We start from the raw sequence: 24,654 nt of genomic DNA, 5'->3' as shown, positions 1-24,654 counted from the left end.
ATGAATAAAATACTAAAGTACCTCAGTAAGTCTCATATGCTACTACGCAAAAGTTCATAAATTCAAGGTGTAATGTTCTCTATCATAGGTTCCTATTACTGCCTGGAGCAAAGAGACGCTACAGTGGACGATTGCGCTGTGATTGGCCAGTATCTTTATCCTAGGCGCTGGAAGGCCGCTAAACCGCCCAAGGCTGCACAAGGCTGCCTATCTTAGCACCTGCTTCTATTTATCCTTCATCGCCGGGCTTCAACTACTTGAACGTATCGTTTTTTCCCCTCCTCTTTTCTCGCGACACCGTCGTGACCTGGTGCTGAAAAGACGGCCTTTCGCGATGGCATAGCCGCTGCGAATACTATATAAATATTATCCCACGCCGACTGCCCACTATGGCGCTATGCAGATTCTTCCAGCAGGGCTACTGCAAGTTCGGCAGTACGTGAACCTCCAACCGGCGTCTCTGTCAAGCTTGTTTGAGGACGAGACGGTGCATTTTTTCTTGGCGCGACTTATCAATTACGAAAGCGGCTTGATTTTATATTCCATGGAATGTTGCTAATTATAATCCGCCTTAGATAGCTGCCGTTATGAACACGCAAATGCTGGTGGCAACCGTAACCAGCCCTCCTCCAACCGCTTTGGATCTCTCGGAGGAAACAACACCAGCGGAGCCGATGCCGCCCTATGTAAGGCACATCAAGCCGAATGCGCCCGAATACTGCTGATTCTTAGGAAAACATAAAGCAAAATATAACATATCAGCCGATGTCATTGAGAAGGACTTGACGACCGAAGCGCCGCAATGGATCCTCTCGGCCTACGCCCCGGGGCGAGACGCTCCAGACCAGCTCTTTGGAGGATACCCTCGAGAACAGAGTTTTGAAGAACTCAGGCTCCATTACATGGTCGGAAAAGCATCAGGGAATGAGCAGCAAGCTGTAAGTCATTCCGATTCTGCTGCATCCACTTACATCGTATATTATGGTGCAATCGAATATACTAACCAAAGGCACGCAGTTGAACGAAGCGCAACAACTATATCAAAATGCGAAGCAGCAAATGGATAATGCGGCGCGAAATCCGAACGAGGCGGCACAATTCATCGTCGGCGGAGAAAACCGACATCCGAATAGACATGACATATGCAGGGAAGGGACACAAGGTGCGCCGTTTGGAGAATTTTTGGTGGGAAAGAGACCGAACCCAGCTGCAAACGCATTTGGGGGAAACACTTCTATGACGACGACCACAAGTGCTTTTGGACAGCCGTCTGCCCTGGGACAGCCGTCTAACCCGTTTGGCCAGCCCTCGCAATCTACATTCGGTCAGCCATCTCAGCCCACATCGGCATTCGGACAACCGACCCAAGCAACTTCGACCTTTGGTCAACCATCCCAGCCAACATCAGCCTTTGGCCAGCCGTCTATGCTTGGGGCTAAGCCTAGCCCGTTTGGTGCCCCAGCGTTTGGTCAAGCATCTCAGCCAAACACTCAGAGCAATCCATTTGGTCAGTCACAACCGCAGCAGACTCAAGCAAGTGCTTTCGGCCAGCCTAGTCAACTTGGCCAGAAGCCGAATCCATTCGGGTCTTCAACGAGCGCGGCACCGAGTGCTTTTTCATCAGCGGGCAACAACGCTGCGCCAGCTGCCAACCTTTTTGGTGGCTCAAGTATCAGCCAAGGCGGTACTCCATCAAGTCCCTTTGGATCAACCACTGCGAGCCAGCCTAACAACGCCTCAAACCCCTTTGGCCAGTCGACAGCTTCAACTGCCTTTGGACAACCATCTGCTCCTGCCGCTAATCCATTTGGAGCCGCACCACAAGGGCCAGCCTCAAATGCTGCCAATCCGTTTGGCCAACAGACTTCCCAGCAGCAATCACCATTTGGGGCACCGACGAACCAGAGTTCTGGAACGAGCTTTGGGCAGAACAATGCAAACTCGTTTGGAAACCAACAGCCTGGTGCAAATCCATTTGGCCAGGCTCAGACAAATGGTGCCCCTTCTCAACCCAATCCCTTCGGTGCGAATCAGCAGCCCCAAGCAGCCGCAGGTGGCAACAACCCTTACCCACCGAGTAGCTCAAGACAACATCCACCTATTGATAGCTACAGCTCAAAGTCAATGGATGGACGGCTTGCTCAATTCAAAGGGAAGCCTGTGACTTACAAAGATGGGCAGCCTGGTATCCAGGAATTCAATGGTACCTGGACGCGGATATGGTTTCCCAACGGCCCTCCAGGATATAATAGGGATACTGAGCTGTCCCTGGAAGAATACAGCGATGCAGCAAAGACGCAATGGAATAAATTTGCACAGACGGGGGCATTTGCCGATGGGCTAATGCCAGAGCTCCCACCACCAAGAGTATGCACACGCTGGGATTTTTAAATAGGTTGAATTAAAGGGCATACCCAACTCTGTTGGGGCTTCAATGGATATGAAGGGGGATATAATCACACAGATCAATATGGCGTTTATCGATATGGTTTCGTGTTTTATATACAAGGCAGATATTTTAGGGCGTTTAACCGGCTTCACTATTACCACGACTGTATAGTCTTGACGCATTTAAATTCACGATTTTACTTGAGAATATGAGTACCATGAAGAGATGGATTATACATGTCACATGAGAGAGAAACAGTCACGATTAATGGAAAATAGGAGAGAAAAAAGAAGTATGTCGTAAACCAGTTTATTGTGAGAAGCCTATCTGAATCGAGAGAGGGTTTAATTTCCCTCGACGTCAAGGAATCGGTCACTCCAACGTCTTTACGATATTGGAAGTTCGCTTAAGCAGCAATGGTGACCTCAACCTCGACACCAGCGTCGATGTTGACAATGATCTGCTTGACGACCTCGGTGGGGGCGTGGAGGCTGTAAGAAACAACAGCGTTAGCGACGAAGAGCCTTTTACAACACCAATGGATCCAGGACAGAGGAAACAATAAACGTACTCAATGAGACGCTTGTGGATGCGCATCTCGAAGCGGTCCCAGGTCTTGGAACCCTCACCGCAAGGGGTCTTGCGGGGAGTGACGGTCAGACGCTTGGTAGGCAGACGGACAGGGCCCTTGGCGCGGAGGTCCTTGTTCTTAGCACGGTCGATGATCTCGGAGCAGACCTTCTCGAGGACCTGGACCTTGCGGGAAGAGAGGGTGATGCGGATCTTGTGGCTCTTCTACAGCAATTGAACAAACAGACGTTAGCTTCTGGGTCTCTTCCTCGTCGGGATAGCAGCAGTGTCGCAATGGATCGGGGTAGGGACTGACAGCCGGCTCCTGGACATCCTTCTCGTTCTTCTGGTAAGACATTTTGACGGCTTCACGACTCGAACGGATCGTTTAAAATGGGTTGAATAGGTGCGACCTGCGTTGCGGCAAAGTGATGAAGCTGTTGGTAGTTGATGCTGATGTAAAATCTAAAGGACCAATATCGCCGAACTTTTTCAATTTCTGGTGGGGTCGCAAATTCGCCCAGCTAGGGCTTTCGCTGTGCGAGGCGCTAAGCCTGATGAGGGAATGGCGCTTGATTTATTGCGGCGCTGTGATTGGACGATGGGGGCATTCGCTGAGCCTGAGCTTGGGGGATGTGGAGCCCTGGATATGCCGTTAGGAGCATAGCTGCGAGCCTTGTAATGAATCATCCGGCGATGATGGGGGCGATGACAAGTGAGAAGCTTCAGATTGGAAGGGGCCTTTGTTGATATTTAAAAGGCGGCTGCTTGGTCGCGGTTCTGGTTCCGATACTGCATATCACGCTCATTTACGGAATTAAGAGAACCTTTTAGCTTTCTTTTTCTTCTCTTTCTTTTCTTCTTCTTCTTCTTCTTCTTCTGTTCTGAGATACGTCGACAGCAATGGCTTCTCTGCCGCCCTTCGCGCCGTTTCCAAAGGCCTCATGGCGGCTGCACATCTCATCCGACGACTGGGATGCTCTATCGGAAGCTTGGATTGCGCTGTCACAAGCTTATCTGGGCCTGGGAGATGCTGCGTTTAAACAGGCAGCTGCGGGAGATGAGTCCCTGACGATATTTGTGACGACATTTGTGGAGGAGACGGCTACAGAATCTGGCGCAAAGACGATATCACCGCGGCTTCTGAAGACGATATTCCGCCTCATCTCTCGGCTTCTCACAGTATCGCCTCCGCCTGGGCTATTAGACGTCAAATTCTTGGCCGGTTTTGCAAAGATATTCCCGAAGAAGCATACGGGACCGTTACTTTCACAGCTATTCGCGTCTCACGCTACTCCTCTCGAATCATCCTTACTATCTCTTAAAAAGCTCCTCATCCCACAGCTCGATGCCGGAAGCAAGGGGGACCTCAGACTTGTTGAAGCAGAGCTAATACGCTTGAATCCTCTGCTACATGTTTCACCCAATGCGTGTATGCTTCTTCTGGCTGGATCCGACTTCTTCGATGGCCTGGTCACTTGCTTTCAGGTCATCAATCCTCCCCTTCGAAAAGCCATCATCACTACCGTCTATCTATGCCTCATTGGACTGATAGAGACAGAGCCTCCGAAATGGTCCATGATTAGCGATCAGCTATTCGCTATTCAAGCTGCAGCGGAAACACACAAGAAAGGAACCTTGAACCCTAATGATTCCCTGGCGGCGGATCTTGTGACAAACACGCCTATCCTCAAAGCTCTGCTCAGAAAATTAGAGTCATCGCCAACGGCGCCATCCACCCTTAGAAGCCGCATCACCACCCTGGAATCATTTAAAACAGGCGTCATTGTTCGGCCAAAGAAATTAGTGAAGAGAAAGATAGATAAAGGAAAGGGGTAGAGGCCGCCGAGGATGTACATGCGGAAATGCATGTGCATAAGATGAGCCAGATTACCAATATCCAGGATATCTTCCCAAACTTGGGAGCTGGATTCATAGCGAAATGCTTGGATGAGTATGACGACGATGTGGAGAAGGTCATTGCGAGTCTATTTGATGAATCATTACCGCCCCATCTTGCTACTGCAGATAGGAGTGAGACACTGTGAGTTTTTAAATATCTCTTGTGCTGACATGAATTACTTGGCTAACATTTAAAAAAAGATCACATACGCAGGTCGATACCAAACCACATAAAGATCTTGCACCACACTCTACACCACCACAACTACCCACAAGACGCAATGTATTCGACGACGACGATTTTGACCGATTAGCAATTGACGTTTCCAAAATTTCATTCGGCAAGAACCCAGAGAAGACTGCCGATGACATCTTAAAAGACAGGTCTACTGCTCCAAATAAGGCAGCTATCCTATCCGCTCTCGCAGCGCTCGATCCAGACGATGACGAGCGAGACGACACCTACGATGCCGCCGACGTGGGAGGCACCGTAGACACAGGCGACCAGGAAGCCAACGGTGTAAACGACAGCAACGAGGAGCTACTCTTCCGTGCGTTCCAGGCGGATATTAGGATATTCGCGAGAGACGCGGAGACAAGGAGAGGTGCCACACGCGGAAAGTTACGGGATGAAACGGGCATGGCTGATGAAGCTATCGAAGGCTGGGCAGTGATGCTACAGAGGAACCCTGCGCAGATGAGACGTCTGGAGGCAAAGTATGCCTGGAGCGGCCAACAAGCACAACTCGATCGCAGTGCTTGGAGAGCCAGCCCCGCCGGCTCAGGTGCCGAGGAGAGCGATCCCGACGGCGGCAGCTCCAACAATAGGGGCGGCAGGGGAGGCGGCCGCGCGAGAGGAGGAGGAGGAGGACGCGGTCGTGGAGGTCGCGGCAGGGGAGGCGGAAACGTCGCCGGGCCTTCGGGCGAGAAGGAAACTGAGGCGGCGAGGAGGAATAAAGAGGCGCATAAGGGAGCGAGAGCAAATCATCATAGAAGAGATGCGAGGGCTAGGAAGATGGCCCGTGGTGGATTCCCTGGATGAAGCAGGAGACAGGCATGGTGACTATTCTTTCTTGGCTTACCTCTCTAGCTATTTGATGATGGCAGGCGGGAATATATGCCTTCATTTCTCGGAGAGCAGTAAAGAATACAAGGACATAAATAATAAAAGCCAAATCAGAAAGCATTTACATCGTACGAACCGACTAATAAGATATGTGAGGGTGGCTAACCGGTTACCCCTTTTTTTACCAAAATTTCCCGGCATTCCTTCGCTTTTGGCCAACTTTACATTGACCTTCCATTCAGCAGTCACAGAGAAATGGCAGCGCTATCTTGTATCACAAAGAAGAAACACCCCATTTTAGGAACATCCTAGCCCATGTACATATATACCTACTATAAATTTCACAGCTAACAAAGCTTCTTGAACCCTGATTTCTTCCCAAAAATAACAACGCCAAATCAATGCCGTTCTCCTCCGCCCCCCCCGGCCCCCCTTTCCCAGCCTTTCATGTTTAGTTTTTACAAAGCCTCAGACAACCCACCCACCACATTTCCAAGCATTCTCAAACCGTAATACTTCGCTACTCGTTTCATAACAGCCAGTTTCCGCACAATCTCATCCCGTGACACCACCTCTTTCCATCCGCCACTGCAAGTGCAATGCTCCATAAAGTCATTCACCCTCAGCGCACCGCAACGCTCACATTTGAGATCTTGACAAGCCCATTCAGTCGTCCACCCTTCCACCATGGCGAGTAATCGCTCCTCGATGCTCACTCTATCATACTCGGTGTTGCAGAACCCGCACTGCCAGCTCTGCCCACCATTTTCGCCGGAAGAGCTAAACAGATCTTCATCGCGGCAGAGATCCAGGTCACGCGTCATAGTGCAGCTGTCACAAGACACCTGAAGTAGTTTCAAGCTCTCTGAAGGGTTTGTAAACGTTCCCTCTTTGGAAAACTCGCGGATTTCGAATAGTGCGAGCAGCTCCTTGCGCAACAGTCTCGCCTCCAGTGTGATATTCTTATCAAGAGATAGTACCTGCATGATTGACTTGACGAGCTCGAGAATGGGATTGCGCAAGGGGAGGTGCGAACCAGGCAAGGAGGGGAAGCTGTAGTCCTCTGCCAGTTCTGGATGCATAAGTTCGCGCTTCTGCTGGTTGATGAGACCGACAATGACCTTCTTCATCGGCTTTTCAAATGCTTTGCCCAGGATAATTTGAGTGTCGCCATCGGGCTCCTGCTTTCTATTTGGCAGCTGAGTAAGCCGTGGAGTAGAGTCAGGATCATTGTTTTCTGGCCTCTTCAGTTTATGCATGAGCTGAATGAACTCAATCACCCAATCCTGGAAAATGGGCTGCAGACGAACGGGCAGGAATGTTGCCATCTGCCAGTGCATGATGGTTTCCAAATCCTGCTCTTCAGATTCTGCAACCACTTGACAAGCCCGACCGCCATAGTTGAACTCATCATACCATACCAAGTAGTCCCAATACTCCTTGATCTCCAAGTCTATGAAATGGAATAGAGATTTGCTCTTGATTGACTTGATGATATACTGGCTATAGGCATACGCATTGCCAACCTCAGCCTTGGTCGTCTGGAGAATCAGTCGGTTGGCGCTTGCAAAGATGACCTGCGAGCCGACACGCCTGAAGTCTGACATGAGCTGCTGAAAGGCCTTTCGCGACATCATTTGCACATAGTAATGCAGTGCTCGATCGTACATGAACGAATCTGGATTCTCAACCCATCGGACAAGATGTTGAACGAGCACATCGGCCATGGTGCTGCCTTTGCATGCCTCCGTCCACCACGCCTTAACCATCTCACGAAGAACTAATACTCCGGCGTTCGCAAATCCATTCTCCGAAGCAAGAATCTCTGACCCATCAGCTGTAGGATTGAACGATATTGATTCAGCGCCTTCGAGTTCATTGATCAAAGACGATGTCAAAATCGTATTGATGGTAAGATTGCGGATATCTAGGTCAATGCAGACCGATGAAAACGTCCCGGGGTTGTTGATGCTAGGCATCTTGACTGTTTCAAGTGAGCCAGTAATATCATCCTTTTCATAACCGGCATGATCTGGTCGAGGGTCCGGCGACCACCACAGCACCACTCCATTCGCCTGTAGTCGGCGAGCATAAGCAATGTCAATTAAGAACCGAGGATCGTCACGCTCAAGATTACACAGCGGAACATCACCATAGCGTGCCAAAGCTGTGAGATGCAAGATCCAGGATCCAAGCCCCAAGTAATGCCCAACTAGGCGTCGCGCAACGACTGCTTGCCAGCCCAAAGGCGGTAATGAGCTGTCAGAGGCGTCGTACTTGAGGGGCAATACGGGAAATTCGCCTAGAATGGGGACGTCATGGACAAGAAGGTTGTGTTGAGACGATTGGATCACCATCATTTGTGGTCGTGATTCGTCCTTGCGCAGCTTTCTCACCACATCGGCTATCTCTAAATGAGCTTTGCGCCGGGTTGTTACTTGAGTGATCCTGAAAGTGATTTTCTCCTGGTATCTGAAGCAATCCTGCCAATTCGTACCCGCAGCTTCCCCTGCTCTCTTTGCAAGCAGTTCCGAGTACATTCTTGTGATGTTTGGAAGATCCGAGCCGGAATCTCTTCCTTTCTGCAGTATCACGACGTAGGCTTGGTCGCTTGTAGTAGAGAATAAGCCAAAAATCTGGCGATCTCCTGCAGTAATATGCGATATATAGATATAAGCCAACGGAGACGACTCCAGGTATGTCCTGGTTTTGACAGGTCGTTTCAGACCCGTTAGGTCGAATCCCTGTTCGAGACCCTTACCAAGAACAGCCTCCTGTTCTTCATCAATGGTGCAGAGATTACCCAGTCGAAGGACTGCGCGAATATTCAAGGGTACTTGCTTTTCATACACTCCCTCTACACTAGGGTGGTTGAACAACAGTGAAAATTTCTCTGCTTCGTTGAAATATACGTCTTCCGGCACAGTAAGTTTGAAGAGATGCTTGGATTGATGACCGTTTGGAAGAGTGTAATTGACTTGCTCAACTTCACACCCAGCAATCTCGACGTCTGGTAGCTCTTCCTTCTTGAGATTGAGGAAGACCTGTCGAGGAACGTTAATCTTTAGTGTGTGAATCTTCGCATCTATCAACACGTGCGCTGTAACAATGCCAGGAGTATCGGTTGCTTTGAGATGAAGCAGTTGCCATGTATTCATGAACGTAAAGTGCGCTTGTTTCATAAATGTTTGTTGAATGTTGCTGTTCGCGTTGCTTCGCCTCTCGCCAAAGAGCTGCCTCCTCCGAATACGTGCTTGTTTTTGCAATTTCCACTTCTTCTTCTGATACTCCAAGAATCCAACATAATCGTCTGATGGGTCAGGCATGTTGCCTGATAAAGCGGCCATTGGATTAGGATCCTCTGCTGGCTCGGGAGACTTTCGTTTCTGAGAAGCGGCTTGTGGTTGTGACGACGCAATAAGTACACCGAGTTGTTTTGGTTTCAGCAGCTTGGCACCGAAGTCCTCCATATCTTCTGCTCGATTAATATTTGTAATATCTGCTAACGGTTCTTTGCTGCTGAAGAGATCTGTAAGTTTCTTTTGCTTCATCTTGTCATCCTTGATATTTATTCTTCGTTGAAGCCAATCAGGATGAGGGACTCTTGGTACGGGATTGCGAACTTTCTGCAACGCAGCAGGAATGGTGATGAGCTTTTGGATCACAGACCCAAGACGCTCAGAGTAATAATCCCAATCTAAAAGAGCTCGAGGATCGGTATCTGCGGGCTCCTCCTTGAGCCACTTCTTTAGATATGTTCGCTTCACAGTTTCTTCCGCAGAGAAGATGGCAACAGGAACAGCTCGTTCCGTAACAGGAGCATTTCGTGGCCGAGAACAGATGATGAATTTACAATTTAGACCTTTGTCTTTTACCATCTGTTCACCTAAAAAGTCGGCAAGACGTCGTGCGGTTGTGATACTGGTCGACTTCTGACTTCCGTATTCTTCCAAAGTCTTGGACATGCTTCGGTTCTCAGAAATCAGCTCCATCAGCTCTTCATCAGCGAGGGTAGATCCTTTATTATCCAACACGTCCAGCCATTGATTTGCAACCTTGGCAACGGCGTTGTAACATTGCGTCAAATCTTCTCCTTCCAAGAAAAATTTGAAAATTTGTTGTTGAAAGATCTTAATGAGCTTCAGCTCGCCACGACGTTTAACTTCAAATCCCTTCAATTCTGCCAGACTGCCATCGTCATTGAACACAGCATATCGCTTTTTCAAATTCTTATCCTCCTCTTTCGAAGTTGGCAGAATCATAGCCCTATAAGGACCATCAACTTCGAAGAAGATGGAGTTGTCGCTATGAGTCTCGTATTTATGAGTTTTGGGATCCACCAAGGTCTGATACTGGTGGTTGGTGAATTTGTCATGCACAAGATGGTTAAGCATGACGCAAGGATATGATATGTTCAGCTTTTTGCCGTTCTTTAGCTTGAACGCAAAGTTTTCTGGGAAAGTAGCAGGAAGCATACACCAAATACCATCGGTATCCAGCTCGAGGGGTCTTCCAAGGCGTTCAACAAGCTGACGAGCAAGCTGAATAATTGTGGCTCCTGTTAAGCAGGTAACACCCGCCATCTCCATAGAGTACCACCGAGAACCTTTTCTCATGACGTATCCGTAGAAAGAGTTTAGGATAACTTTGTGCGCAAGCTGTAGAGAATCGTATAGGATGATCATCTTCTTTGCATCGTCAATCTCATTGCCGGGTGCGCCAGATGACTTTAGCGCCTCCGTTTTACCCTTCCACACTTTGGCTTTGCCTTTGTAATCGTAACGACGATCACGAAAATCACGGACAGTATTGATATAGAAAGGGTTTTCACGCTGACAAATAATTGCCTCTCGAACAATGGTAGTAGAGTCGTGAATCTTGTGATATACCTTCTGAGAGTAGAGCTGAAGACGTTTTCTCACCAAATTCGCTTGCTCATCTGTCGTCAAGTCTTGAAATGTCCTCGGAGGAGCATACGGTGTTTTCCCAGGAAACTTTTCGTTCTCGAGAGCATGCCGAATCATGTTATACTCGTCTCTTTTGGCAGGAATGTATTCTCCTCTCCAGGCCCAAGGCAACCGCCGATCGCATGTTTTGCCTGGCCGGTTGAAATCACAAGCCGCGCAATCTGATTCCGAAATCATGGAATCTGGTTGTAATCGATTTGTTGTCATGATGTTGGGATACATAGAGGCGACGTCCAAATGATAAATGAGCGGTCTTTCGTTTCGATTGGGCGTCTCTTTCAAGGCCTCAAGCTTGCTCTTAATTTGTTGCTTGACTTCATCATAATTGGTAACATCGTCTAGAGATTTATTCTCCTCAACAGTAATGACGAATTTCAGCGCATTGTCCAAATCTCGCAAGAGTTCATCAACTGCGCCGGGATCGACGGCAAAATTGACGGGGATATCAGATCGAAAGACACCGGCTTCAATACTCTCGACGTGACCGCCGACATACGTCTCAGAGTCGAGAAGGTGACCATCCCAGAAGGCTTCTTTCGGAGTTACGTGCTTATTCGGCAGCACGATCTCCTTCTGGTATGCTTGCACCATCAGAAGCATCTCACAGAGCGTACCGGTACCTTTTCTTAGGACATCATCTCCTCCCAGTGGCAAGATTGTGCAGAGGGAGAAAATGAAAGGATGTACATACTTCATGTACAGATAATAGGTCGCAACAGCATCGGAGACTGAGTACTCTGCTAACGTCTGTGGTCGCTCTTGCGCATATGGCGTCATCAATTCTGGGTCGAGTTCATCGGGGTCATACCCGAGCTTGGCGACTGTAACAGCCTTCAAACCTCGAGATCCTTGAGGCAAGTAAGAATCTCGGTTGACCCAATGGAAGCAATCCATGTGAACACTATAGTTACACTTGAACTGGTCTTCGCTGTCTCTTTTCCAGCCAATCTCTTGGTACATGTCGATACCATTTATGCTCGCTCTCGCTTCGACAAAAGGCCAATCGAAGAAGTCACCGTTGTAGGTCGCAATAACGGTGGGGCGTGCCTCTTTGATATGAAGAAAGAACCTTTCGATAACAGCTTTCTCGTCCGGTTCGTTGAAAATCATGAAAGGGCCAGGATACTCGGGCTTTGGTGTGTAGTCAAAATCGCCAATGTCCTCAGAAATGATTTCTCTATTTGTGATCAAGAATCCTTGGCCATCAATCATGTATGATATCATCATAATCTGATCGGTAGCGGCATCGGGGAATTTTAGGGGGAGTTTCGATGTCTCGATATCGTATGCCATGACGACTGGATCGGCTGGCAGGGACCTCTCCTCGTTTGGTATAATCTTAGTGACGCCATGCTTTGCTTCGACAAAATACCACTTTCCGGCTCGTATATCTGACAAATTTGTTAGCCAAACCGCCAAGCGTCCAGATCTTGCCATATATAAAGTAATACCTAAATCTATCATTACTCTAACATGGTATGGAACATCGTATTCCCGAATGTCAACGATGAAATCGCTCGCCTCAGAAATAGAATTACTGGCGTTTCGCTCGTCATCTCGTAAGTCATTATCAAAAAGATCGAAGTCGCCGCTCATCCTATAGTCGTAAATGTTAAAATCTCCAATATTGAAGAAGAAAAATGCCCCTCCATGGCATCTGTTAATGGCACTCACGTCGCAACCTCAGCATATGCATCCATGGCATTCATGTTCTTCCTATTTTTTTCTGCAATCGGCATGATATCTCTCCTTGCGGACATCAGATCGTTGACGTTGGCAAACTTGAGTTCGATGAATGTCCGTCGGTAGCCCATCAAGTGATTCGGCATGCTGAGATCTTCCTTTTCCATTCTCCTGACGGACTTTACAACCCCACCACCAGGTACTCTCTTCACCCATTCCTCAACTTCAGACTCTCGGCCTTTTTTAACCGCGATTATAAAGTAAGGATCGTACTCGACGGTAGCTTTGAATGTGCTCCCATCAAGTTCTATGAAGTAGCAGTCCAGCGCTGCTCGGCCACCTGGTATTCTCTCGTCCTCGATAGAAGTCGGCTGAACGTTGACTAGCCATCCTTCTTTCCTCTTTCCACTTTCATAACGTGCAAATCCCATCTTGTCGTCAATGCTCTGGGCCAAACGAGTACGCTCCCACTTTTCGTCTGCAGAGGTACCTTCGGCCCTCGAGGACGCAGCGAAAGTTCGAGTTTTTTGGCCATGGTATGCAACTTTGCCTCCTCTTTTATAGCCCTTTGCTGGGCGGCGGAGAGATGTGTTCGGCATCGCAGAGGCGTTATAGAGGGGTCGCTGCCAATTTGGCAATTAGAGAACTCGAACTCAATCGGTTGATAGTCTCGTCATGGGTTATGATATTCTGCACTGGCTTGCTATAATATCAAGGGGGTGATTTCGAAGCAGCTGCTGTTTTCTTCTGTCCAGCGCAGAATGTGCAGTGGTTGACCGGGCAAGTAGACAAAATCAAGAGGTAGTGGCCCGCACCAAATGACCGTCGCCCGCAGAGGATCTTTCGCGAAGATGTGTGTGGGCAGCTGTCAGGGAGACGCGTTGATACGCGCTGATACGCGACCCAGTCTTGCTAGTAAGCGCCACACCTTTAATTGATTTTCAGCCACTGAAGAGCTTAACACAGCCACAGCCCACTCAGAAGCGCCAATTCGACGATAAATCGTTTGAGCGTCATAACTGCTGCCGGTCGATTCCTAGGCCCCAGAACGTCCATGCTACCAGTTCGACAAGCAAGGTAGCCAGAAATGGCCCCGACCAATGACAATGAACGGCCCAATCCGAACGAAAAAGTTCTGCATGTGTGGTCCAAGCCGATAGCAGAAGGCGATCAGGTTCCAGAGTCGGCCAAGAACCCTGATGGAACTCCGACTTCTCAGACTGCGTTTTCAGCGGCGGTCTCTATGATAAAGAAGGAGGATTTCACAAACATAGCGAACACACCCTGCGCACGGCAAGGACTTTTGACCGGCATTGGGGCTGGTGCTGGCCTTGGCGGCTTGAAGTTTGTGATTCAAGGTAGGCTGGCGACCACATCTTTAATACCAAGAGTGCTCTGGCGGAGAACCAAGCTGTTAACTAACGTTCCTCTTATAATGCAGGCAATGCCGCTAAATCCGCCAATTGGGCAGTTGGATTCTTCATGTTAGGTAGCATAGCCTCTTACGAATACTGCCAGTACCTCCGGCGTGCCGAGAAGATCCAGATGAAGCGACACATTGAAGTGGTCACGCAGAACAAAAAAGAGCAGGCAAGGAAGCTGGCTGAAGAGAGGCGCGAGCAGCAGAGGATAGAGGAAGAGCAAAAAGCCCGAAACAGAGCTTGGTATAAGTTTTGGTGAAGCTTAGGCAGATGTGCTGCCTTGTACCATTATGTGTATGAATAAAAAATTCTACTTGGATATAACGACAAATTTCTTTTCAATACGATATTACGAGGAGGGTTGTCCAAAGCATATATATTGAATAAACCAAAGCCTCAACGGAATTATTGAAAAGCCCTGAATTCATCCCCTGTTTGCTGTTCGCAAACAGTACCATCATCACCAAAAATCCCAACGCCGCCGGCCCATGTTCCTTCTCTGCCTCGAGAGTGTTTGCATAAATATTTCGTCCAAGCCATGAAATTCCATCAAACGCCGTCATTCATCTGATATCGTTTTGATATCATTGCTCATGCCAGAATATTGCTCCCAAGTTCGCCAATCCTCAATAATATCATAATCATGCCGTCATAGTAAGATTTCTGCTCTCCCCATCCGTAAATCTGACTTTCCTTGAAGGTAGTGACTTGTGATCCCGCCTGGCGGGTGCAGCAGCCTCCCCTCGACGTCTCTGGCTCCTCTTGTTCCTTGCTTCGTTCTCTTCTCGTTTTCTGTATTCCGCCATCTGCTGCCGCCTCTTCATGACCCTTGCATGAGCGAGTGCTGGGGTGGGTTTAAACCCAATGCCATTAATGCCAGTGCCATCGTCATCTTTATCATTCGGGTCGTAAATAGTGATTTCGTCCTCATGCCATGTTAGCGAGGCTCGCAAAGGATCTACAACTTCTGCCTCATCATCGGCGTCGGACAGTCCCTCATGAGGATGCCCTTTTTTGAAGCGCAGGGGCGGGGTGCCGGCTCTCTTTTTTCTAGACTGGGACTCCGATAGGCGGTTGATGGATGGATATGCGTTTTGGAGCAGACCTTCAGTTGATGGATGAGGAACCTCTAGCTGCAGTGTTGGACGATCAGTCATTTCAATCACTTCGCCCGTTTCGATCCCTGGCTTGAGCTCCATCTCTGGCCGAAATGGTGGCTCTTGCTGCATCTCCGCAATAGTATGGGCACTTTCGTCTGATCTATGGCGTTTCCTCATTGATTCATCGGATTCTGTGTCCATCTCATCGGCAGATTCAACAGATCTGCCTCCACTTCCGAGAGCCAGGCCGCGAAACCTGTGTACGACGGTTGAGGAGTGTGGGCTGTTGCTGCCATCTTCCGGTGGGCCGGTCGCGGAGAGATCGAATGAGAATTTTAGCGGCGAAGGACATGCATCCGGCCCTCTCTTTCGCTTTGGGGTGGCATTTACAAATTCAGTCATGGTTTTTAACCTTCTTTCTGGGGTTGTTTAAGGCCTGAAGCCGGGAATGAGAAAACGCCGCGGGGAGAGGGCTGGAGAGGATGTTGAGAGAACGAGACGTTAGCGGGTATCAGATAGAAGGGGGCCGGAAAGCGGTCAAGCAGCCTCGCCGGCAAACAGAAGGCGCCGGCCTGAAGGGTTTCTAGAGGCGCAAGCAAGGATAATTGCCTCTAGCTGCCTTGTTAGAGATTGGTCGAAAGGCGGCATCAGTGGCACGAGCCGCATCAATTGCCTGAAGCTGCCAGAAGCGCAACTCTCTGTCTGGCGCCGGTTGGCCTGCGCGTCACAAGACCCGGCGACGCCTCTGCGAAGTCGACACAACGCCACGTGGAAAGCAGCAGCGATCTGATGGCGCTGCAGCCGGGCAAAAGCGGGCTGCACCTGCGGGTAGCACGCATAAACTCGCTGTAAGGCACGCCTCAAGCTCGGGAGATTGACAGCCGATGTCAAAGAGCAGCAGGTGTCGATAGCTGCTGCGAGTATGACATCCACGGCGGCTCTTTACCCTGGTATGGAGGTGTTTTCAAGCTGCATTCATAGACCAGCATATTAGAGCTGTATGGAAGAGACATTTCTTCGGTCTCCACAATCAAGCAAACCTAGGTGCCGTAGACCAGGTACAAGGCGCTATGGAGTTGGCTAGGAATTTTGCCGGCGAAGAGCTCAAGCCCCCACTGTGAAGTAACAAATGGATATCCTTTCTGAGGCCGCAAATGAGGAACTTCTAACACGCGATGATCTGTGATAGAGGGAGAAAAATAACGTGAGGATAAGCAACCTGAGCGAGTAAATTATTTTGAAAATATTGGGCACACTATGCTGCCACGTTGTATGTAGACTGCCTGTTTTAAGGTGCCTGGTGTTTAAGTTCTGTGGAGGATTGATTACCTCTCTCTATTACCTGATACCTACCTATGTACCGATGTACCTGAGCATCGCTAGCAAGGACAGCCGAGCTTTTCAGATACGCCAAGCAGCTTGCTAGAAATTATTGGCCCTTGATGATGGGCCAACACCATATTTTGGCTATATTGCCTTCCATCTAGGCATCCGCAAGCTTGGCGGGTTGCTCCTTGCAAGACCCCGAATTTTGCGATGCGACTGCGCAGCAAACGTCTCCAACTGCCTCCAACTACCCCGCCATTGCCCCGCCGTCATCGAACGCCTCTGCGTGACGGTGGAGCTCCTTGGCACATATATCCGCGCAGAGGATCCGCGAAGCCTTTAAAACAGCCTGAATGCGCTCCCTTTTCCGAAGAAACGGGGACTAGGAGGCCACAATACATCCGAGATAATCGCCATTGCACCCATAAATTCTCCATAGCTGACGTTGTTGTGCTTGATTTTATACTAGTCTATATAGCTTGTGTATCCGTGGAACAGTCTGCCGAATATAAACACCACCGGAAGACCCTGCAGATTTCCAGCACAACCTTGTTTTAACTACCCATTTGCCCGCATTCCCATCACATCACCATGACCGACGCTGCTTTCAAATTCCTGCCCCTTGGGGCCATTATCCAGGACTTCAAGGTCAAGGATACAAACATTGTTCTTGGATTCCCAGAACAAGAGCAATATGTGAAGTACAACTCTGCCTATTTCGGAGAGACCATTGGGCGCATCGCAAACCGCATCAAAGACGCCAAGATCAACAGCCTCAACGGCGGCAAGGAGTACACGCTTGCTGCCAACGACGGCCTCAACACTTTGCACGGCGGCAACGAAGGCTGGGGCAAGCGTATCTGGAAGGGCCCTACGGCCGTGGGAACCAGAGAGATCCCTGGCGTGCAAGGCTTGAAGGGTGGCGAAAGCGTTGAATACACTCTCCGCAGCGAGGATGGCGATGAGGGCTACCCTGGTGCTGTGGAGGCCAAGGTCATCTACACCACTGGAAACCAAGTTGTTAACGGAAAGGAGACCATCGTCCTGGGCATTGAGTACGAGGCAAAGCTGGTTGGAGGTGCGGACGAGACCATCATCAACCTGACCAACCACTCCTACTTCAACCTCACTGGCGATGAAAACATTACGGGCACCACCGTCACTCTTGCAACCAACAATCATCTCCCCGCCAAGGAGGATTCTATTCCTCTTGGTGGCCCCGTTCCTTTCCCCGAGCTTGACACATCCAAGCCTTTCGTTCTGGGTGCCACCGGACCGGAAATCGATCGCTGCTTCACAACCACCGCTGACCCGTCATCCGTACCGATCGACACTCGTTCACAGCCTCTTGCTCTCAACATGTCTGCCTTCCACCCCAAGAGCGGTATTCATTTGGAAGTCCTCAGCACAGAGCCATCATTCCAGTTCTATACCGGTGACATGACCAATGTGCCCGCTGCTGAGGGTCTGCCCGCCAGAGGCGCACGAAGTGCGTTCTGCTGCGAGCCCGGCCGTTGGATCAATGCGTGCAATGTTCCCGAGTGGAAGGACATGGTCATCTTGAAGAAGGGAGATACTTATGGTGCTAGAATCGTGTACAGGGCCTGGACAGAGTAATTTTTCAAGCGTCGAGCATTTATTAATGATGAACTGATCAACTTATTTTGTTCTTGCTCCTTTGTATGTTCCATTGTTCGCCCAAGCATTTCATTGTAAAAATACAGACAATATGAGAGAAAGAGGAGGAAAAGGCTGTGAAATGACATGATCTTAACCTCTTCTGCGAGATGTTCGTTAAATCATAATTACAATGCTAGCCGCCACATGTTTGACAAATATTACATCCGACACATTGTGCGAGTAGAGGGTGGTTGAGTACGTGACTGACCTGCAGTCGCCTAATCGGAATCGCTGTCATCCCCCAGAAATGCGAGATCCGCGTGGGCTTTCCTTCGCCTCGCAGCAAAAGATGTTGGCTCTTCATCATCACCATCATCGACGTCGTCCTCGTTATCCTCCCCATAGCCTGGCTTGGTTTCCTGTTTGGTTACGCTGCTCTTACTTCTGCTAGCCCTCCCACCTGAGCTTGTGCCCCAGAGGCGGTCCATCTCCTGAGCTGCCTCGACATCTGCCTGTAGCTCTCGCATCTCTTTGATCTCGCGGGCCTTGGCCTCTGAGAAACGCCCGTCCATACCAATATCGGATAACATCTTCTTTAGGTGGCGAATTTTTGCTCCGGTATTGTCCCCATACTGCTTGAGTTCTATGTGCCACAGCTTGCGAACGCCGCATTTGGTGAGTTGTGACTGTAGCTTTTTAATCTCTGCATCTTTGGGATCATCTGTACTGGTGGCCTCCTTCTTAATTGCTGACTTGGAAGCTTTTGGTTTTGATGAGCTCTCTTTCTTTTCGCCTCTCTTGCGTTTTGGGATCGGTGGCTCGTCGATTACATCGGAATACTCGTCCTCCTCATTGACTTCTAGTTTCAACTCATCCTTGATATCTGCCTTTGTATCTTCTGCTTCCGAATCCGGCTGGTTTTTTAATGACGGCCTTTTCTCGTCGCCTGGTGTTTCTTGTTTCTTAATAGCAGCGGAATCACCTTTGTTGGGGGTGTTGTGCTTTGATTCATTTTCAGATTCATCTTTTACGCTTCGTTTCCGACTTTTATCAGGTGACGGAATCTCTCCTAACTTGGTATCCTCTTCTTCGGAGGCGTCTGACTTGGCCTTGCTGCGCGATGCAAGCTTCTTAACCTTAGTCTTGGATTCCTTTTTGGGAGTTTCCTCAACGTCTGACTCCTCTTTCCTCTTCACAGGCCCAGATGCCTTCTTCCGTCGCTTAGGCTGTGGAGACTCAGCCTCAGATGACTGTCTCTTGATACCAACTTTGGTATCAGGTTCATTTTCTGGTTCGGAACCATCTTCGTCAAGCAATTTGTCCTGGTGACATAAAGTTAGCGGGGTAAGCTAGAAATACAGCATAACTGACAGACTGCTCTGCTCGTTATACTAACCACTTGCTCCTTGATAATCGTCTTGCTTTTCTGCTTCCATGCATCGCTAGTGAAGAAGCCATCATCTAGCCCGAGCTTTTCTTCGACATGCCGCCGGACTTTATTGACAGAGGTGCCGTCGGGCTCTGCCTTGTATATTTCGCAAGTTCCTTCAATGAGCGCTTCTTTGAGCTTGGCGGCTGAAGGCGCCATGATGGCGGGGAAAAGGGAAAAAAAAAAAAAAATCAATCAATCGAATTTGTATCTTTTAGTGTTCTAGCAGCAACGACCGGACTTGATTTCCACAGGCCCCAGATGACGTTGTATCTGGCGTTGTCGAACTTCCAAAAGCGCGTCTGTGACGCGATCGGATTGTGATTGGAGAGCTTTAATTGATGCTGGCGAGCTACGCAGTACAAAGTTACATCAAGCGGACAAGGTTCAATGTGCTTAACAGACTAGCCCTCTTACGTCGACATGACCAATGGGGTGTGACGTTGTGGCCGTTTTATGTGGGGATCGGGCCTGAGGTATGCAATGACAGTTTTTGGAGGAGTCGATTTTAGCTGTTATGGGCAGTACTAACTAATAAGCCATTTCTTGAACTCGTCATCTTTGGAAATCAAAACATTTATCCTTTCTACATCCTTTATAATTGATCCGTGACATCGAATATTTTGCTGATTAAGGTTCCAAATCCATTGAGCGGAATACTAGCAATCAGGCGTCTGATCTAGAGCTATTTGTTTCGGCCTGTCCAAGATGTCGGCATCACTTGCACCAGAGTGTAATGAAGTGAAGGAGTAAGCATCTTCCGGGGTACGCACGAATGATAATATACTCATACAAGAATCAAGGCGCTACGATACTTGCTTTTTAAAGTGGTATAGCGAGAGTGAGTTGTGCCCTTTCTTTCCTCATGTTCATGGGTAGTTCTCAAACTTACACATACACAGAGTATCTTCGTGGAGCAGAGAAGGACAACAAGGAATGTGCTGGCCTATTCAATGAGTATCAAAAGTGCCTAAGCGTATGGAATTTCAGACGCTGAGATGGAGAGAAAGGAACGATATCGTGCTGACATTTTGAATTTAGGTTGCACTAAAAGACCGAGGAATAGATAAGCTTCTTGACGAGGCTCGGGAAGACAATAAGGAAAACGACGTAAGGTTAACGGCGCCCAGGAGTAAGTCCACGAATCAAGCGCAAGGAGATGTCCTGTTTTATTAATCGTGGTCTAGAATAATAATGTTTGATTCGATGTTTGGAAAGAAGGGGCTTGTATCCATGGAAAAGGCCGAGATGCGCTGGCCTGCAGAGCGGCTTAGACCTGGAATCTCGTATTTGCAGCTCATATCTGTACATATAAATGTCGCAACGGCGTTTTCTGACATGTTGTAAATTGACAATCTGCATGCTCCAAGGCGCATGTCCAGCCCAAACAATCCATTTCTGGTCCATTTCTGGGCCGCAGCCGTCGTGATATACGCAAGCAGAGGATACGTCGTCAATTACAAGCCACGTGATTCGCTGCCCGGCCACCGAAGCACCCAAAGCCTCCACTCTTGGCGGGCGGCTGGCTTTTTAGTGGAGGAGCGCTGCCAGCCGCTCACCTTTGCACTTTTGGCTACGTGCCATCAGGGATAGCTGGACAAAGCCTCTCGAAACCCGTCGAGCTGCCATTGAGCGCCTGTTGGCTTCAGTATATAATCCAGTGTGCGGCCCCGGGAATCTGCTGGGCATCCCAATCACCCAGCAGCGACTATCGCGACCATAGTGCTCGCCGGCTCCTAGGGACTTGACGCCGAGCTTACGACGATACGCGCGCGACTCCGCCGTCCCTCGCCCGACATCCCACTTCCGAGCTCACAGCCTGGCCTCAAAGATCGATCCTTGCTCCCTTGGCCAGCGGCATGTCCTACCGGCAGCAGTAACGCTCTATGCACCCCTTCTCGACCGTGACCCTCGGCATCTTCGTCGCTGGCTACATCACCGCGCGCTGGGACCTGGTTACACGCCTCTATGAGCTGGTCTTATTTGCCGCCGAATACGGAGTTGTTGTAAGTCGCAACGGCGTGCGCCATACAGTCTGGGCATGTCTGACGTGTCATCTTTCTTTCTTTGAATCTAGTTGCGTGCAGCCCGCGGCCTGGTGGTCCTGACTATTATCTTCATCACTATCTTTGTGCCAGTGGCTCTGCTAGCGAGGGGAGAGACGAGGCTTGTACGTTTTATATATCAACATTGCGAGAGAAGGCATATATTCTTTTAGTCTGGTGCCGAGGCTAATCACTATGATAGCACCCACGCCAACACGGAACGGGCATCTCTGCACGAGAACAGCTCAGACGACGAGGCTCCTTCTGAGTGCTGTGTTCTGCCTTGCCGATAGCGATCCTTTGTCATGGTAGAGCATGACGGGTTAATGAGAGTGTTTTGGCCGACGGACATTCGCAGATCCGATCGCGCTGGCGTTGTCGTCGGTTGGAGGAACTCGACGCTCGATGTTTTCGTCGTCACTATCCTTGAAGATGTTGATGTTAGCTTTTTTCTTTGCCAAGGCGTCCTTCTTTTCCCTTGAGTCTGATCGCTAATCAGCTTGATGTATAGGCGCATAATGTCGAGTTCCATCTCAAGTCCGGCACCTTCTTCCGGAGTGGCCCCCACTCCCCGAGCCGGATATATGACCTCTGTGGGCATTCGTCGATGCATGTCCTAGGAGTTGCTAACATAGCAAGCCAAACTGAGGTTGACCCTTCGTGGGTATGCGCCAAGACAAGCATCCATAGCCAATATCCCAGGATTGCCTGTGCCAAGGCCTCTAGCGTCCAGCTTATCTTATATGATAGGCCTCACCCCAAGGGTATGCAGTACATATCCTTGAACCCGATTGCGTTAGCTCTAGGAGACAAAGGGTCGTTCCCCGACGATGTAACGAGTGGCGAAGATGATAGCGAAGAGGCGAAGCACGCAGCTGCGAACAAAGAAAATCGGCGCAAACTAATGGAGAAGCTCAAACAGCACAGTATAATAAAGCGAGTACCCTCCGCCAGAGATAAGGCGCTGCCCAAAATCGTCAACCAGGTAAATTGGTCTTGGGAGCTGGAGCAGGTCCTACAGCATAACGTAGGGCGGCTTGGCCCAAGGCCAAAACGTGGTCTGAGTGTCTCCGAGAGAGTAGTAGAGTCTGCCACGACAATGCGGAACTATGTGCTCGTGCAGTTGTGGACTTTGCTTTCTGTATACCTCTTCCCGATTGTGCAGCAGGCCTTCATTCTGGTGCTTTTCTTCCACCGAGTGTTGGCTGAGATTTTACTCATCATCCTGGAATTTCGGGCCAAGCCTGGTTATGCTGCCCTCAAGGATATATCAGCAACAGCCCAGCAGATTGAGATTCGCCTCCAGCAGTTTTGCTACTGGCCAATGCAATACGTCACTCTCCGCCAGCGCAAGGCCAACTGGGCTAGCGTTACCACCAGTCATCCGGATTACATTCGTTTCTACAACAGTCTATGGCTTGTTGCCAACGATGTGATTATTGGCATGGCAGTGGGCTCGTACATCATTGAGCACAAGGAGTGGGTTGCAGACCAAATACGAGATCTCCTTCGCGTCTATACCGTGGAAGCTCTTCAAAGTGGCATATCGTGGCTGATGGACTGGCCTGCGGGTCTAAAGCTCAATGGTGAACTGGCTGCCTTTCTAGGCGATTTGTTTCTCTGGGTTATCGACTATTGGTCAAGTAAGTTGCAGCCCCTTAACCACTGTGAAATTTCTGCAAGCTGACACATAACCTCGCATTGCAGGCTGCATCGAGACATTGAGCCCCGCCCTGCCGCATATTATTTGGTTCGTGGGATTCTCATCCTTTGCCGGAGCGAGTATGCCAATTTCAATGTTCTCTGATCTTTTGTCGGTTCTTACTATGCACATTTACTCATTCTATCTCGCATCTGCACGCATATATCACTGGCAGCTCACCATCCTGCGGTCTCTGTTTCACTTATTTCGAGGTAAAAAACACAATGTTCTCCGCAATCGTATCGATTCGTGCGATTATGATCTCGACCAGCTGCTTGTCGGGACAATTCTCTTCACCCTTTTGTTCTTTCTTTTGCCTACCGTCATGGTCTTCTATCTTAATTTCGCCATTGGTAGAATGATCATTATCTCAATGAAGGCGGGCTTTGATACGCTACTATCATGTTTGAACCACTTCCCCCTGTTTGCCTTAATGTTGAGATTGAAGGACCCGAGTAGACTACCAGGTGAGCACAGATGCAGCAGCAGCATTGATGCCGTTTAAAAATAAGGCTAACTTGGACTTAGGTGGCATTCGTTTTGAACTTCGAGATACCCATGATTATAAACTTTCCGACGCTAATGATAAAATTTCTAATGAACCCCCTACCTCTATTATTTACCTCAAGGTAAGCTTTCCTCATTAATTCATTTGGTTTTTATTTGGCCAAGAACCGAAGTTAATCTTTGTAGTGCATTCCCCTTCCTTTCCGGGCCATGTTTCACCAATACTTTCAACTGGCTCAACGTATACGAAAGCACTATTTGTCACCACGGGTGTTGCTTTGTTTGGTAACTGGGCAATTCGTTCCTCCAATCAACAGAAAAAATCTGTATAGTCTACAGTACAGCATGTTGCCAGCGAAGAGGGCGACAATGTGGGAGATGTGGCGGGCGGTCAATACGGAAATTGAGATTCCTCAGAAGAAACCGTTTCAGCTGCCAAACATCCCCCAATTGCAAAATGGAGGCAAACGGCCAACGGGGTTTGGTAGAGCCAGGTCATACGCGTGAAATAAATAAATAATAATGTAATAAATTAAAATCATTTGATCGCCATTTGTCCATGTCCCGTATTGACCCGGATGGCTTGAATACATGCCCTACGTTCCATCTCCTTAGAGTAAATTCGGCGTTATTGCTGAAGTGAATGTGCGTAAACAAAGATATCATTGTTATAGATTTTTATAGCTCATATGCTTTTCCACAAAAGCCCATTGACTTTTTGGCAGCGGTTGCCCCTTGAAACGAAACGGAACGAAATGCGGAACGAAACGAAACTCGAGAAACAAAAGCATGAAAAGCCACTTTGTGGATAGATATATGTGGGATGGTTTATACTTTACCTCATTATCGTCGATTTTAGAGTGCATCAAGTTTGAAGGTTTTCGTCTTTCAAAGGGAATACCCACGTAGTAGAAATAAAATTAGGAA

General features: G+C 49.0%; 12 protein-coding genes across 13 annotated transcripts; 8 read left to right on the top strand and 4 right to left on the bottom strand.

Moving 5' to 3' along the window:
* Window positions 1-241: 241 nt before the first annotated feature.
* Window positions 242-2,740, top strand: TrAFT101_003024 (uncharacterized protein). Of its 2 annotated transcripts, XM_024910917.2 has the most exons (4): window positions 242-435; window positions 576-686; window positions 745-938; window positions 1,018-2,740. In XM_024910917.2, exons 1-4 carry the CDS (start codon window positions 390-392, stop codon window positions 2,389-2,391), a joined length of 1,725 nt encoding a protein of 574 aa, XP_024764151.1. In that variant the 5' UTR covers window positions 242-389; the 3' UTR covers window positions 2,392-2,740. The 2 variants fall into 2 exon arrangements, with proteins under 2 accessions (XP_024764151.1, XP_065982872.1); XM_066126765.1 differs by lacking the exon at window positions 242-435 and having other exon boundaries at window positions 666-938.
* On the bottom strand, window positions 2,684-3,425 carry RPS20 (40S ribosomal protein uS10). The gene is made up of 3 exons (XM_024899387.2): window positions 3,276-3,425; window positions 2,961-3,184; window positions 2,684-2,880 (listed from the first exon to the last, which is right to left on the bottom strand). Exons 1-3 carry the CDS (start codon window positions 3,315-3,317, stop codon window positions 2,796-2,798), a joined length of 351 nt encoding a protein of 116 aa, XP_024764149.1. The 5' UTR covers window positions 3,318-3,425; the 3' UTR covers window positions 2,684-2,795.
* A 437-nt stretch (window positions 3,426-3,862) lies between these two features.
* Window positions 3,863-4,798, top strand: TrAFT101_003022 (uncharacterized protein; the record flags this gene model as incomplete). Its single annotated transcript, XM_066126764.1, has 1 exon — window positions 3,863-4,798. One exon carries the CDS (start codon window positions 3,863-3,865, stop codon window positions 4,796-4,798), a length of 936 nt encoding a protein of 311 aa, XP_065982871.1.
* Window positions 4,799-4,824: 26 nt separating this feature from the next.
* TrAFT101_003021 (uncharacterized protein) lies at window positions 4,825-5,903 on the top strand (the record flags this gene model as incomplete). The annotated part of the gene is made up of 2 exons (XM_066126763.1): window positions 4,825-5,003; window positions 5,063-5,903. 2 exons carry the CDS (start codon window positions 4,825-4,827, stop codon window positions 5,901-5,903), a joined length of 1,020 nt encoding a protein of 339 aa, XP_065982870.1.
* A 199-nt stretch (window positions 5,904-6,102) lies between these two features.
* POL2 (DNA polymerase epsilon catalytic subunit) lies at window positions 6,103-13,399 on the bottom strand. Its single transcript, XM_024899460.2, has 3 exons — window positions 12,569-13,399; window positions 12,346-12,491; window positions 6,103-12,285 (listed from the first exon to the last, which is right to left on the bottom strand). Exons 1-3 carry the CDS (start codon window positions 13,174-13,176, stop codon window positions 6,386-6,388), a joined length of 6,654 nt encoding a protein of 2,217 aa, XP_024764147.1. The 5' UTR covers window positions 13,177-13,399; the 3' UTR covers window positions 6,103-6,385.
* A 189-nt stretch (window positions 13,400-13,588) lies between these two features.
* Window positions 13,589-14,392, top strand: TrAFT101_003019 (uncharacterized protein). The gene is made up of 2 exons (XM_024899427.2): window positions 13,589-13,935; window positions 14,019-14,392. The coding sequence occupies exons 1-2, from the start codon at window positions 13,665-13,667 to the stop codon at window positions 14,255-14,257; spliced, it is 510 nt and encodes a 169-aa protein (XP_024764146.1). The 5' UTR covers window positions 13,589-13,664; the 3' UTR covers window positions 14,258-14,392.
* On the bottom strand, window positions 14,360-16,110 carry TrAFT101_003018 (uncharacterized protein). The gene has a single exon (XM_024899470.2). The coding sequence runs from the start codon at window positions 15,498-15,500 to the stop codon at window positions 14,640-14,642; it is 861 nt and encodes a 286-aa protein (XP_024764144.1). The 5' UTR covers window positions 15,501-16,110; the 3' UTR covers window positions 14,360-14,639.
* Window positions 16,111-16,789: 679 nt separating this feature from the next.
* On the top strand, window positions 16,790-18,245 carry TrAFT101_003017 (uncharacterized protein). The gene has a single exon (XM_024899425.2). It carries the CDS (start codon window positions 17,016-17,018, stop codon window positions 18,039-18,041), a length of 1,026 nt encoding a protein of 341 aa, XP_024764143.1. The 5' UTR covers window positions 16,790-17,015; the 3' UTR covers window positions 18,042-18,245.
* Window positions 18,034-19,789, bottom strand: TrAFT101_003016 (uncharacterized protein). The gene is made up of 2 exons (XM_024899426.2): window positions 19,441-19,789; window positions 18,034-19,366 (listed from the first exon to the last, which is right to left on the bottom strand). Exons 1-2 carry the CDS (start codon window positions 19,630-19,632, stop codon window positions 18,323-18,325), a joined length of 1,236 nt encoding a protein of 411 aa, XP_024764142.1. The 5' UTR covers window positions 19,633-19,789; the 3' UTR covers window positions 18,034-18,322.
* Window positions 19,790-20,017: 228 nt separating this feature from the next.
* TrAFT101_003015 (uncharacterized protein) lies at window positions 20,018-20,967 on the top strand. The gene is made up of 5 exons (XM_024901759.2): window positions 20,018-20,222; window positions 20,277-20,314; window positions 20,376-20,449; window positions 20,515-20,605; window positions 20,661-20,967. Exons 1-5 carry the CDS (start codon window positions 20,182-20,184, stop codon window positions 20,663-20,665), a joined length of 249 nt encoding a protein of 82 aa, XP_024764141.1. The 5' UTR covers window positions 20,018-20,181; the 3' UTR covers window positions 20,666-20,967.
* Window positions 20,968-21,359: 392 nt separating this feature from the next.
* Window positions 21,360-21,786, top strand: TrAFT101_003014 (uncharacterized protein; the record flags this gene model as incomplete). Its single annotated transcript, XM_066126762.1, has 3 exons — window positions 21,360-21,479; window positions 21,551-21,643; window positions 21,721-21,786. The coding sequence occupies 3 exons, from the start codon at window positions 21,360-21,362 to the stop codon at window positions 21,784-21,786; spliced, it is 279 nt and encodes a 92-aa protein (XP_065982869.1).
* Window positions 21,787-21,823: 37 nt separating this feature from the next.
* TrAFT101_003013 (uncharacterized protein) lies at window positions 21,824-24,234 on the top strand (the record flags this gene model as incomplete). Its single annotated transcript, XM_024899514.2, has 5 exons — window positions 21,824-21,958; window positions 22,030-23,161; window positions 23,226-23,687; window positions 23,749-23,849; window positions 23,914-24,234. 5 exons carry the CDS (start codon window positions 21,824-21,826, stop codon window positions 24,232-24,234), a joined length of 2,151 nt encoding a protein of 716 aa, XP_024764140.2.
* Window positions 24,235-24,654: the final 420 nt, after the last annotated feature.

Source organism: Trichoderma asperellum, chromosome 2, assembly GCF_020647865.1.
Source record: "Trichoderma asperellum chromosome 2, complete sequence".
Taxonomy (NCBI): domain Eukaryota; kingdom Fungi; phylum Ascomycota; class Sordariomycetes; order Hypocreales; family Hypocreaceae; genus Trichoderma; species Trichoderma asperellum.
The sequence above is the reverse complement of the archived record's forward strand: the minus strand, read 5'-3'. Positions and strand labels throughout refer to the sequence as shown.

What these genes read in the sequence shown, in the direction of transcription:
- TrAFT101_003015 (XM_024901759.2), top strand. Translation starts at nt 20,182, where the DNA reads ATGTCGGCATCACTTGCACCAGAGTGTAATGAAGTGAAGGA. An exon ending in TTTAAAGTGGTATAGCGAGA is followed by an intron (nt 20,315 to 20,375) that starts GTGAGTTGTGCC and finishes ACACATACACAG; the next exon opens with AGTATCTTCGTGGAGCAGAG. An exon ending in AGTATCAAAAGTGCCTAAGC is followed by an intron (nt 20,450 to 20,514) that starts GTATGGAATTTC and finishes TTTTGAATTTAG; the next exon opens with GTTGCACTAAAAGACCGAGG.
- TrAFT101_003018 (XM_024899470.2), bottom strand. Translation starts at nt 15,500, where the DNA reads ATGACTGAATTTGTAAATGCCACCCCAAAGCGAAAGAGAGGGCCGGAT.
- TrAFT101_003019 (XM_024899427.2), top strand. Translation starts at nt 13,665, where the DNA reads ATGGCCCCGACCAATGACAATGAACGGCCCAATCCGAACGAAAAAGTT. An exon ending in CTTGAAGTTTGTGATTCAAG is followed by an intron (nt 13,936 to 14,018) that starts GTAGGCTGGCGA and finishes CTTATAATGCAG; the next exon opens with GCAATGCCGCTAAATCCGCC.
- TrAFT101_003017 (XM_024899425.2), top strand. Translation starts at nt 17,016, where the DNA reads ATGACCGACGCTGCTTTCAAATTCCTGCCCCTTGGGGCCATTATCCAG.
- RPS20 (XM_024899387.2), bottom strand. Translation starts at nt 3,317, where the DNA reads ATGTCTTACCAGAAGAACGAGAAGGATGTCCAGGAGCCGGCT. An exon ending in AGGATGTCCAGGAGCCGGCT is followed by an intron (nt 3,185 to 3,275) that starts GTCAGTCCCTAC and finishes CAATTGCTGTAG; the next exon opens with AAGAGCCACAAGATCCGCAT. An exon ending in ATCCACAAGCGTCTCATTGA is followed by an intron (nt 2,881 to 2,960) that starts GTACGTTTATTG and finishes TGTTTCTTACAG; the next exon opens with CCTCCACGCCCCCACCGAGG.
- TrAFT101_003016 (XM_024899426.2), bottom strand. Translation starts at nt 19,632, where the DNA reads ATGGCGCCTTCAGCCGCCAAGCTCAAAGAAGCGCTCATTGAAGGAACT. An exon ending in CGATTATCAAGGAGCAAGTG is followed by an intron (nt 19,367 to 19,440) that starts GTTAGTATAACG and finishes TTATGTCACCAG; the next exon opens with GACAAATTGCTTGACGAAGA.
- TrAFT101_003024 (XM_024910917.2), top strand. Translation starts at nt 390, where the DNA reads ATGGCGCTATGCAGATTCTTCCAGCAGGGCTACTGCAAGTTCGGCA. An exon ending in GGGCTACTGCAAGTTCGGCA is followed by an intron (nt 436 to 575) that starts GTACGTGAACCT and finishes AATCCGCCTTAG; the next exon opens with ATAGCTGCCGTTATGAACAC. An exon ending in CAGGGAATGAGCAGCAAGCT is followed by an intron (nt 939 to 1,017) that starts GTAAGTCATTCC and finishes AAAGGCACGCAG; the next exon opens with TTGAACGAAGCGCAACAACT.
- POL2 (XM_024899460.2), bottom strand. Translation starts at nt 13,176, where the DNA reads ATGCCGAACACATCTCTCCGCCGCCCAGCAAAGGGCTATAAAAGAGGA. An exon ending in GCATATGCTGAGGTTGCGAC is followed by an intron (nt 12,492 to 12,568) that starts GTGAGTGCCATT and finishes TTACGACTATAG; the next exon opens with GATGAGCGGCGACTTCGATC. An exon ending in TAGAGTAATGATAGATTTAG is followed by an intron (nt 12,286 to 12,345) that starts GTATTACTTTAT and finishes CAAATTTGTCAG; the next exon opens with ATATACGAGCCGGAAAGTGG.